The 13476-nt window shown below is 35.5% G+C and overlaps 1 protein-coding gene and 1 pseudogene across 2 annotated transcripts in view; both read left to right on the top strand.

The window, feature by feature from the left end:
• Positions 1–13476, top strand: part of DCDC1 (doublecortin domain containing 1) — a 483981-nt gene that overhangs the window by 61407 nt on the left and 409098 nt on the right. For both annotated transcript variants that reach the window (XM_045484847.1, XM_045484848.1), the window contains one exon: positions 1240–1445. In XM_045484847.1, coding sequence (XP_045340803.1) covers positions 1240–1445 — 206 coding nt within the window. The remainder of the gene's footprint in view (positions 1–1239; positions 1446–13476) is intronic.
• LOC123601540 lies at positions 11104–11662 on the top strand (annotated as a pseudogene).

The following is a 13476-nucleotide window of genomic DNA, read 5'->3' as shown; positions in this document are numbered from 1 at the left end:
GTATGTATATATATATATATATATATATATATATATACACACACATATATATGTGTGTGTGCACGCGCGCACGTGCGTGCATGTATATGTGTATGAGAGTAAAAGAGAAACACAGTATTTTGTTGTTTTTTTTAACATTTAATGTAAACATTCTGGGACTTGAAGGTCCCAGAACCAGTGGCTTGTGTTTCATATCAATACTTGCAGATTTTATGTAAAGCACCATTTCTAGGTCAACGAGGCCATGGTTCTTTCAAGGTAAGTGCTAACAGACAAGAGTTGTTTAGAAATTTGGGCAAACAAATCCAACTGTTTTCAATTGTATTCAAATACAATTTTATTTCTCTCATTAGGACAAATAAAGAACAGATGAGGGAGGGATCATTGTAATTATAAAATCACATACATGTAATAACTTATAAGAAAAGAAAATATCTAAAATAAATTGAATGCAACAAATAAAAAATAACACAGGTATAAATTATTTATTTATGAAATGAAACCATTTGCAAAGGAGGCATGCTCAGAGCGACTTATCCTCACATTCTCAGAGTCATGCATAATTGTTTAGTTGCACTCCCATTAATATGAGTGGGAGTTTTGAAACTTAAATTCCTAAACACATCTTTGCAAAGGAATAGGTCAAAGTAAACAGTTAATGCAGAGCTGGTTTTCATTATTAGTGAAATATTTTGAATCTCTCACCAATGATGTCCCAGAAGTCACCTTCTTTCTAGTCACAGGAGAAGAATTATGTATAAGGTTACTATTTGGAGGTCATCATCTTTAAAAATCACATGGATAATAAATCATATTAAGGAGAAAATAAAGCATCTCCCAACCCTAAAGAACACAGAAGTTCAGGACCCATATTGCTTTATGGTAAGCAAAGGACCTTGGAACTTTCAGTGGACCCTTTCAGCCCAGAGCCTCTGATCAGTGATAGAGGCATGCTAAGGTGAATTTTAATTAGGACTAAATTGTGGTATTACTCTTTCATACCCTGAACATCTGTTCCCTTCAGAAATGATGATTTATGCAGGCTATCAGAGCAGACAGCTTGCTACAGCTTATGTCACGGTTAGTGGGAAGCTGGTGGTAGCATTTCAGAAAACCAGTGTCTAAATGGAGACTGGCCAGTGTATATGATATAGGTAAGAGGGGGAGGGGAAACATGGTGTGTCCATTTCTAGTTTTGAAGCCAAATACTGACTTGACTTAAAAAAAATTCTCTTCTAGACCATCTGTTGTTAATGAAGAAAGTAACTTGGACAATGAATGGCCTGATGTTTCCTACTGATGTCAAAAGACAGAAAACCAAGCCTGTTCTTTCTGTTAGAATGAAGAAACTCACTGAGAAGACCTCAATCCGAATTCTGTTCTTTAAGAATGGCCTGGGGCAAGATGGACATGAGATCACAGTGGGAAAGGAAACAATGAAAAAGGTAATTTTGTATTAAATATTAAAGTATAAATTAAATTTCAAAGTTTTCATGGCTTTTGAAATGTGTTGGTGTTTTCTTTTAAATATCAATATCAACTAATAAACTGAAATATTAAGAAGGTATTAATAGAATGCAAAAATTTAGCTGCTTAGAAGCATGCTTATTGTACTAATGTAAATTACCTTAGTAAAGCAACAAGATTTCTTTGGCTAACCTATACTTGGGCATTTACCTAGGTAAAAGTTATGTTTACACTTAGGGAAACACTCTAGTTGGTTACAATATTTTGTGTAGAATATTTAGATTGAAGCCAATCTAATGTAGCTTCAAATCTCAAATCTATTCCTTTTTGCTTAAAATAAGACCTAGAAGTACCCCCGGCTTCTTGAATGAGTAAGTAAAGTCCAATATAACTAAAATTCCATTTAAAAGTATCCATATGCATTTTTAAGCAAATCTAGGTGGGTCTAAGAAAAATCATGTAACAGTCCAGCAAACCTTCAGAAACAAATTTTGTCATATAAATGCATGTTTTTAAAAGGGTGCTTGTATTTCCCAGATCATCTTTGATCTGACAAAACTATGGAAGAACTATTGGGAGTTTGAAGAAAAAAAAATTTTTACAGATAAGGATTTTTCAACCAATCTAAAGCATCCTTATAATAACAACTAAAATTTATTAAATATGTATTAGAGAGCTGGTGAAACATAACCAAACTGTCTAGGTTTTAATCCTGGCTCTGTCACTGAATCAATGACTTTGGACACCTTACCTTCTCTGAGCCTCAATTTCTTTATTTAAAAAATGGGGATAATAATAATAACCTACTTCAGAGAAGTGATATAAAGATTCAATATGATATTATGCATGGAGTGCAATGGCCCATACCCAGAAATTTCTCAAAAAATATATGTTATTCTTATCTTTAGGACTCATATATATATACGTCTAATTATTTCTCTTACTAAAGGGAGGCATTTATTATGAAATCAAGATAGGTATAAATCATTTTGTTATACCTGAGTATTTTCAAAATGACTCTTGCTTGAAGTAGGTGAACAGTTGACTAGATACTGGAAATTGTTCTTATTGAGATATCTATTTCATCATCTTCTTATTTTACAACCACAATCCTGAGGATCTAGGAAACCAGGTTTTATTTCCTTCTTATCTTCAGATTTGGATTATGAGTAAAACAAGGGATATTACACACCAGAACAAATTGCTAAGGCAACTTTTACCATCTTCCCTGGAGATTTTGAAAACTAGAGAAGATGGACATATCTCTGGGATTGTTAAAATGCAGTCATTCTTGAGGATAGAAGCTAGATTAGACAGCTTCTTGAGTTCACTTCAGTTCAATCTTTGTAATTCTACACCTTGGTGGTAAAATGGGGGTAATAGTCACTCTTAAAGATTACATGTTCTTAGATGAAAGGTGAGTATAAATAAAAGTGTCACTGCTATTTTGCTTTTTGACTCTAGAGAGCAATTTATTTAAAACTGGATGATCAAGCAATTCTTTAGCTTATTTTTTAAGCTTTATTTAGTTTAAATTTTATAAATTGTAAGGAATTTTCACAATTTATAAAACTCAGGACATGATTCAGTAATAAGTGTGTTTGTAAATATTTGATTAAATATCACTTTTTTTTTTCAACGTTTATTTATTTTTGGGACAGAGAGAGACAGAGCATGAACAGGGGAGGGGCAGAGAAAGAGAGGGAGACACAGAATCGGAAACAGGCTCCAGGCTCTGAGCCATCAGCCCAGAGCCCAACGCGGGGCTCGAACTCACGGAGTGCGAGATCGTGACCTGGCTGAAGTCGGACGCCCAACCGACTGCGTCACCCAGGCGCCCCTAAATATCACTTTTAATATAGCATAAGGAATATAGTCAATAATAATGTAATAACTTTGTGTGGTAACAGATGGAGGCGACATTTATTATGGTGAGTACTACATAATGTATAGAACTGTCAAATCACCTGAAACTAATATAAACATTTTATGTCAACTGTACTTCAAATAAAAAATACTACATAAATAAATACTATTGATAAGAACAAGGTAAAGGATAGGCAGCAACAGAATCCCAGCCTTGAATATCAATAGAATTTTTTGGAGGGGAAAAATAAGACTAGCTAATTATTTTGTAAATAAAATTTAAATTTTGAAAGTTATATTGATAATCACAAGATAATGCCGTACCAAGTCAGTAATAGGAATAAAAAAGTGACATGGTCATAGGTGAAACCCAAATTATTTTCTCTTTTATGATAAAATATTAGGAATGTCAGGGATTAGTAGCTATTTTTAGATTATTAAAAAATAATAAAAAACTAGAATAGGGTCTAAAAGACTATATGGTGAAGGCTGTTACAGTGGGATAAAGTGAAAATTACTGAAGATGGTAGTAAAGTAAGATAGTTAAGTCATAAAAGTCTTCTCTGAGCTCAGAATGGAACCATGGGAAAATGACTGTATTTAAATCTTAAGTGCAAAATCAGAAGGAAATCCACTTATGTATTTTAGGGGTTAAGTAATTAAGAAGTTTGAAATGAGGGCCAAAGTGATATATTTCTTCACTAAACTCTGGGATATTTGAGCTATGGCCCATCTCTTTGAAACTTGAATCAGATGATTTTAGAATTACTTGGTATGGTTTAATAATCACACAGAACTTGCTACTGTGAGGTATAGGTTAAATATATGTATCCAGGGGTTGAAAAAGGTATTAAGAAAAACTTGTGGGCACAAAATGCAAAGTTAATGGAAAATGAAAAATGTCTGTTCCAGATACATAACTTTTTTTTTTTTTTGCCAAATTAGTACTCTTTTATTTAATTTATTTTTTAGATTTTTATTTAATTTATTTTTTTAATTTACATCCAAGTTAGTCAGCATATAATGCAACAATGATTTCAGGAGTAGATTCCTTAATGCCCCTTACCCATTTAGCCCATCCCCCTTCCCACAGCCCCTCCAGTAACCCTCTGTTTGTTCTCCATACTTAAGAGTCTCTTATCTTTTGTCCCCCTTCCTGTTTTTATATTATTTTTGCTTCCCTTCCTTTATGTTCGTCTGTTTTGTATCTTAAAGCCCCATATGAGTGAAATCATATGATATTTGTCTTTCTCTGACTGACTAGTTTCGCTTAGCATAGTACTGTCTAGTTCCATCCACGTAGTTGCGATGGCAAAATTTCATTCTTTTTGATTGCCAAGTAATACTCCATTGTATGTATATGTGTATATATATATATATATATATATATATATATATATATATATACCACATCTTCTTTATCCATTCATCTATCGGTATGTATGTATATATATATACCACATCTTCTTTATCCATTCATCTATCGGTAGAAATTTGGGCTCTTTCCATAGTTTGGCTATTGTTGATAATGCTGCTATAAACATTGGGGTGCATGTGCCCCTTTCAAACAGCACACCTGTATCCCTTGGATAAATACCTAGTAGTGCAATTGCTGGTCATAGGGTAGTTCTATTTTTAATTTTTTGAGGAACCTCCATACTGTTTTCCAGAGTGACTGCACCAGTTTGCATTCCCACCAGCAGTGCAAAAGGGTTCCTCTTTCTCCACATCCTCACCAATATCTGTTGTTGCCTGAGTTGTTCATGTTAGCCATTCTGACAGGTGTGAGGTGGTATCTCATTGTGGTTTTGATTTGTATTTCCCTGATGATGAGTGATGTTGAGCCTTTTTTCATGTGCCGGTTGGCCATCTGGATGTCTTCTTTGGAGAAGTGTCTATTCATGTCTTTTGCCCATTTCTTCACTGGATTATTTAATTTTTGGGTGTTGAGTTTGATAAGTTCTTTATAGATTTTGGATACTAACCCTTTATCTGATATGTCGTTTGCAAATATCTTCTCCCGTTCCATCAGTTGCCTTTTGGTTTTGCTGATTATTTCCTTCATTGTGCAGAAGCTTTTTATTTTGATGAGGTCCCAATAGTTCATTTTTGCTTTTGTTTCCCTTGCCTCTGGAGAGATGTTGAGTAAGAAGTTGCTGTGGCGAAGATCAAAGAGGTTTTTGCCTGCTTTCTCCTTGAGGATTTAGATGGCTTCCTGTCTTACGTTTAGGTCTTTCATCCATTTTGAGTTTATTTTTGTGTATGGTGCAAGAAAGTAGCCCGGGTTTATTCTTCTGCATGTCGCTGTCCAGTTTTCCCAGCACCACTTGCTGAAGAGACTGTCTTTATTCCATTGGATATTCTTTCCTCCTTTGTCAAAGATCAGTTGGCCATACATTTCTGGGTCCATTTCTGGGTTCTGTATTCTGTTCCATTGATCTGAGTGTCTGTTTTTTTGCCAGTTCCATATTGTCTTGATGATTATAGCTTTGTAATACAGCTTGAAGTCCGCAGATCCGTAACTTTGTAAAGTTAACATTGTGGTGGATAAGTTTATTTTCCCTCAGTTATCTCTTAGATTCATTGTCAGAGAAGTGGTATTAACTGTGTCAATTATTTTATTATCTAGGGTATCATCTCCTTTGAGAAATCTTTATAGATTTCAAATTTCTTTATATTTTTTATTCCCAGCTAATAGTTTTTTATTTGTTTTTTTGCTTGGTTTTCTATGTACTGTCATAAACGGTATGAGATTGCAATGGTGGAGAAGACAGTGAAAAAGATAATGAGTGAATGAAAGAATGAAGAAGTGTCCTAATCCCTCGGTCAGTCCAGTTTGAATTGATTGTTCTCTATAACCTATACCCTGGGATCTTTCTTCACCTTCAACCTGGGCATTATCTTTCCACCTCTCCTCTGTTGGATCCCTCTTTCCTACTTTTGCATCTTTCTCTACCTTCATTTAGTTTATTATATACATATTCCAGATGGAGACATCAGATACTTATGGCAGACACAGGGCCTGCAGTGTTTATCAAAGTGTGCTACACAGAACACCTGCATCCGAATTATCTAGACTATGTGTTAAAAATTCAAACTGGTGTCCCCCATTCCAAGCCTATTAAATTCAGAATCTCTTGAGTGTGGGGTCTGGGAATCTGAATTTCAACAAATATCTCCAAATGATTCCTAACCCCACTAAGTTTGAGAACTCCTGTTCTAGTATTCTAAAACTTCAAACTTACCAATTAATGGAAATCTTAATAGATTCTCTGTTTGTTTTCCTATACTTCTCATGTGGTTTAAGAGAAGGAAAATAAGTTGTATGACAGAGAAAACAGGTTATGTGAAATTAGATCACTGGTTGCTGGATTAGAACTAGTGCAGGGAGTTAAGAAATCAGGAAGAGGAAAAATTCTGCAAGTTAGCAGGAAGGGAGTAGTGTGTGTGGCAACTCTGACTTAGAAAAAATTAGCATTCCCTTAACATTTGTATGTAAACATAATTCATTTTTGTGATTTTTCCTTGTTACTACCAAAAAATGACATAAATATTGAGAGAATATTTCATATATGACTATCAAGGTATAAATAAATAATGGACTTTATCAGATGCCCTTAAATCAGGAAAATCCAGACTTTTATGATGCTTACATGTGTTAATTGGAAAAATAACTCAGTAAGCCTAAACAAACAAACAAACAAAATAAGACTTTAAGAAAATGTTCCAGTTTAATGAACTTAATTGTATGATTTAATTGAAAAAAAATACAACATAATAGCATTATTATGGAATGTTCACACACAAATCAGTAACAGAGCAGAGATTTTTCCAATAGTGTGAGTAAAGGAATTTAGAGAACATTTTAAGAGATTTGTAAGGGAGCACCTGGAGTAACAAAGTTTGATTAAGGATGCTTACCATGGATTCCGACAGGGGAAGTCATGCATAATTAGTATATTGGAAATTCTTTAAAGAGCTTTTTATGATGGATGAGGAAAAGCCCGTTGATACTATTATTGTTTTAAAATTTAGGGGCGCCTGGGTGGCGCAGTCGGTTAAGCGTCCGACTTCAGCCAGGTCACGATCTCGCGGTCCGTGAGTTCGAGCCCCGCGTCGGGCTCTGGGCGGATGGCTCAGAGCCTGGAGCCTGTTTCCAATTCTGTGTCTCCCTCTCTCTCTGCCCCTCCCCCGTTCGTGCTCTCTCTCTGTCCAAAAATAAATAAAAACGTTGAAAAAAAAAATTAAAAAAAAAATAATAAAATAAAATTTAGTCTAGTGTTCATACTGGGTATTAATACTAGATTTTAAAATATGAAACAGAGTTTTTAAAATATGGAATTTGGTGCTATAGTTCATTTTGGAGGTGTGGATAGCCAATTTTGTTCTATTTGTCGTCAATTTTTTGGTTATACAATCGGATTATTTTAGAATATTATAAATAATTATTTTGTAGTGATAATATTTTTTTCTTGAATAAAATCGTAAGTGGGGTGATGGGATGTGAATTTCCTCAGCTAAAATAAAAGCAAAACAGAATTTTCAGTTTACAGATTTACTTTACAGATGACACTTAAGGACAGATAATCCTTAACATTATGGTTTAACTCCCCTAAACAGTTAAGACATAAACATAATATTAAATCTGAAAAGATGGGGCACCTGGCTGGCTCAGTCAGAAGAGCATGTGACTTATAATCTTGAGGTTGTGAGTTTGAACCCCACATTGGGTGTAGAGCTTACTTCAATTAAAAAAAAACCTTTTTAAAAATCTGAAAAGGTAAAATTTATTTTTATTAATCTATTAAAATTACCTTATAGTTTTTATATTTACATTTTATATTTTAATACACTTTAATTGGCAAGCACATATAACAGTAATGATTAAATCAGAGGATTTGTTAAATGAGTTTACATACAAAGATTTATTAGATTATCTTCTATACATATCTTCCCATTAAAGTACCTTTGGTGAACTTTATCTAATTTCTGGACATTAAGGTCACAGATTTTATGAGATAATCTAATTAAGCAACTCAGAAAACTGAGACTTAGAACAGTTGTCTGTCCTATCCAAAGTGGATCAACTGGAATAGCTAGGACTGGAGCCCATTTTCTGAGTTCTAGAACAGTATTTTTTTTCGTTATGGGGAAATGCCACAAATATTGTTTTTATTACATTTTAATTCCTGTGTGTCCTCACTTAAAGATGAGTTAACATAACCATGAAAATAACATGAAACATCTGTTTGTAATCATAACAGAATAACTAGTATCAGACTAGCCATCCCATTTTAAACAACTTGAATTGGAAAAAATATATGAAACAATAATTTTTAGACATGAGATAATGAGGAGTCAAGATTGAGAGAAGAAAAGTTGAAGTGAGTCCTACAATTGACCCCATCTTTACACCTGGAGGTAGTTTCTGGACCTGTGGTATAGGGAAAGATAATCCAAGAAAACACAGTATTCTCCCCAAGCTGAGGAGAAAGACAAGAAAGTTGTAAGAGGTAGAAATATCAGGAATTTTCCCTGAAATGCTATAAATGAGGGAGCTATTTAGGAAATAGTCCCTATGGGTCCCTTTGTGTCTTTGACTAGATATTAAGTTGTTTATGTACGAGGTGAACTCTACAAGGTTTGGCATAAACAACTAACTACCAGGGAAAAAACAACTAATGGGGATGTGAAAAGGAAATTACTATGGAAGTATGCACAGGGTGGGGATACAATTGTGTTTTGACCTGTCAGAGGAGAGAGATTTTGTTGAACATATGGAAAATTCACAAAGATCCCTGAAAAGGTAATCGTTATCCAGGAGAAGAGTCAGTCAATAGAAATAGACTCCCCAGAGTTAATAGTAAAGGACATTGCAAAAGCTAGTATAAATATGTCAAGGAATTAAAGAAAAATATGAATATAATATGAAGAGAAATGGAAACTAAAAATAGAATCAATGGAAGTTCTAGAATATCTTAAAAAGAAAAAAAATTCCACTGGATGGGTTTTACACCAGATTAGACATTCGAGAAGAAAATATCAGTGAACTTCATGACAGTGTAATGAAAACTGTGCAAACTAAGTCTACTATAGAGAAGGAAAAGGAAAAGACTGAAAAAAGGACAGTGTCAGTAATTTCTGGGTTAATATCAAGCAGTCTTACAGATATATAATTGGAGCCTTAGAAAGCCTGGGGGGAAGGAGAATATATTTGAAGAAATAATGGCCAGAATTTTTTCTGAGTTCCTGAAAAATGTCAAACACAGATCTAAGAAGCTCAATGAAAGCCAGGAGATGCAAAGGAATTAGAATAGTCAAATTTAGAAGAATTATACTACTTGACTTTAGCATTTATTATAAAGTAATCAAGATATAATGATTTTGGCAGGGCATCTGGGTGGCTCAGTTGATTGAGTGTCCGACTTTGGCTTAGGTCATGATCTTGCAGTGTATGAGTTCAAACCCCACATAGGGCTCTCTGCTGTCAAAGCAGAGCCTGCTTCAGATCCTCTGTCCCCATCTCATTTTCCCTCCCCCACTTTTGCTCTCTCAAAACTAAATAAACATTGAAAAACAAAGATATAATGCTTTTGGATACGGATAAGCATACACATAAAAAAGCAATGGAAGGAAACGGACCCACACATAGAGGCAAATTATTTTTGATAATTCATTGGGGAAAAGACAGTCTTTTTTTTTATTTTTGAAAAGACGTCTTTTTAACAAATATTGCTGAAAATTAGTTATCTGTGTTAAAAATGATCTTGATCCATACCTCATACTATCACAAAACTTAATTTAAATATTGATCAGAGATCTAATCATCAAAATTAAAACTAACAGTTCTAGGAGGAAATCCTTACAATTTGAGGGTAGGCAAAGACTTCTTAGATGGGACTAAAAACATATGAACTAAAAAATAAAAAAGATGAAATGTGCCTTATCCAAACACACACAAAAAGAAAACTTCTCTTCAAAAGACAACATTAATAAAATGAAAAGTCTAGCCAGAGATTGGGAGAAAATAAACAGAAAACACACATCTGACAAAAACAGAAGAAAATTTGTATTCATAATATATCAAGATTTCTGACAACTCAATAGAAGACCAACAACACAATTAAAAAAATACACTTTACTGAAAAAAAAAAAACCCATAGAAATCAACCATAAGAACATGAAAAGATGTTCAACAGTAGTCATCAAAGAAATACAAATTAAATGCAGAATTAGGTTCCACTATGCACACATTAGAATGGTAAAATTTTAAAAAGACTGGTAATAATACTAAGTGTTGGTGAGTATGTGGAGTAACTGAAAGTCTCACATAATAGCAAATGAGAATGCAAAATGATATAGCCACTTTGCAAGCCAGTTCGGCAATTTCTCATAAAGTTAAACATATACTTACCACACAATCTAGCAATCCCCTTTCTAGGTATTTACCTAGTAGAAATGATGTTTATCAATGCAAAGACTTCTGGTGAATGTTCAGTGTAGCTTTATTCATAAAAGCCCCAACTAGAAGCTATGGAGAAGTCCATCAACAAATGATTGGACAGTCTTTTGCCTGTTGGCTGGGGCCTGTCGTACACCGCTTCAGGGAGGGGCTCCACTGCAGCCATGGGCTTGTTGCTTTTCTGGGCACCACTCCCCCCACCCCACTCTGCCTGCCTGACATGGTGTGCTATCGCACCAATTCCTCCCCGGCTCTTGTGCGCTGCTCTGAGCAGCATCACTGTTTAGATCAGAAAGCTGGTGGGCACTATGGAGAAGAAATAAAACAATAAAAAAATAGAGGAGGTGCTGGATGAGGGGGAAGAGAAATATGTGGTGGAAAAAGTTCTTGACGGTTGAATGACAAAGGGCGAAGTGGAGTATCTTCTAAAGTGGAAGGAGTTCTCAGATAACATGTGGGAGCCAGAAGAGAGCCTGGATTGCCCTGATCTCATTGCCAAGTTTCTACAGTCACAGAAAACAGCACTTGAGACGAATAAACCAGAGGGAGGCAAGCTCAAAGCTGACTCTGATTCTGAAGATAAGGGAGAGGAGAGCAAACCAAAGAAAAAGAAGAGTCAGAAAAGCCACAGATTATTAGATCTATAGACTCGTGGAGAACTCATGTTCCTGATGAAATGGAAAAATGCTGCTGAGGCTGACCTAGTCCCTGCCAAGGAAGCCAATATCAAGTGCCCACCAGGTGGTCATATCCTTCAATGAGGAAAAGCTGATGTGGCATTCTTACCTCTCAGAGAACAATTACCAAAAAGATGACAAGAATTAACTCTCCTGAGTACTAGTGCTCCTGTCACGTCTGACTGTGGGTTTCGAGTTAGAAGGGAAGGAGTTATACTTGTCTTGGCACCAGAGTTGGTTTGAGAAGATGTCCTTTGTAGAGTCAGCAGTACCATTTCTGTGCCCTACAGCAGCCCGAGTGCTTTAAAGCCTTTCCACGCTGTGTAGTTCGCACACCCATCCCTGGAAGGGAAAGGGGGAGAAATATTGCAAGGCAGCCCATTATGTACTTTTCTGAGAAAGGCAAAGGGCCTTCCATGAAGGACAAAACTTACAGAGTGGGTGTGTGGGAGAGCAAAAGATACTGTAGATCTCCAAAGTACATCTATCTCCACAATCCACAACCTTCTTCCCAATACTGTTAACTCTGCATTTTTACAGTGTAGCATGTGTATAGTTTTTGGCTGTTACTAGTGTATTATTTGGGGCTGTTACTAGTGTATTATTTGGGGTTGGGAAGGAACAGAGATGGGTAGGATCTTTTTTGTTAAAATTTGAGATCTGACTGGGGAAATGGTAAAACAATGAAAAGAATAAACCAGCAGTGATTTGGTTCTGTGTCCAGAATATTTTATCTTTTCAAAAATGTCATTGGCAATCTAAATGAGGACTATGAGAAACTGTTTAAAAGCTGTGAATGCTGGAAATTTATAAGCCAAGGTATTCCCTTCTTGAGCTTAATGCTGTTCCCAACTTTGTTTAGACAAAGTACTAAACCAGTTAATAAATTACCAAAGCTGCCATTTGGGGAATGGAAATTGGTTGAGGAGGGAAAGTCTTATTGGAGCATATACATAGGCAGATCGTTCTGTCTTAGAGGTGCAAATTTTTGAAATTGATAAGAAACCCTTTCTTTTCCAATTATGAAATGTTAAACATCAGTTTGTCTATCCAAGCCACTGGCTGAAGAATTTCAGCCACTGGCCCATGCTCCAAGGTTGGAAACTTCTTGGGGCCTGTTATTTGAACTTTGACTTCTGAAATCAACAGGATTCAGTCACTGACAGTACAAGTTCATCAGATCACTTGAAGAACTGAATGATTCCAAAAGCCCTGGTCTCAGGAGAAGATTAAACTTTCATACTGCCCCTACAGCATCCCAAGTGCTTTAAAGCCTTTCCATGCTGTGTAGCTTGCACACCCATCCCAGGACGGGAAAGGGGGAGAAATGTTGCAAGGCAGCCTATTCTGTACTTTTCTGAGAAAGGCAAAGGGCCTTCCATGACTCTGCATTTTTACAGTGTAGCATGTACCAGGGGCAGTGGTTCACTTCGAAACACAAAACAAAACCAATTTTTTATTCTAATAATTAATACCCAAAATGCTGTCTTCAATCATGAGATCCATCAGTTCTCCACATTGCCTAGACCTGCCTAGAACTCCACTGTGAAATCTTGTTTTTAAACTTTATTTATTTTGAGAGAAGATGTGTGTGTGCATGCGCACAGAGGAGGGGCAGAGAGAGAGGGAGAGAGAATCTCAAGCAGGCCTCACATTGTCAGCACAGAGCCCGACCCAGGGCTCAAACCCATGAACCCGAAGGTTATGACCTGAACGGAAATCGAGAGTCAGACGCCTAACTGACCAAGCCACCCAGGCATCCCAAGAATTTCCATTGTAAAATCTTTTTAGGCATGTGTTAAATTTCTGTGAAAACTTTAATATAACTTCATACCACATTGTCAGTTTTTGTCTTAATAAAACTATAGAATTATAATTCTTAAAAAAACAAATAAAAAATAAATGAGTGCGTGAAAAAATTGTGATATATCCATACCAAAGAATATTGTTCAGCAATAATAAGGAGCAAATATTGTGGTAAGTGAAAGAAGCCAGATACAAAAT

The sequence above is a fragment of the Leopardus geoffroyi genome, chromosome D1 (genome assembly GCF_018350155.1).
Source record: "Leopardus geoffroyi isolate Oge1 chromosome D1, O.geoffroyi_Oge1_pat1.0, whole genome shotgun sequence".
NCBI lineage: Eukaryota > Metazoa > Chordata > Mammalia > Carnivora > Felidae > Leopardus > Leopardus geoffroyi.
The sequence above is the reverse complement of the archived record's forward strand: the minus strand, read 5'-3'. Positions and strand labels throughout refer to the sequence as shown.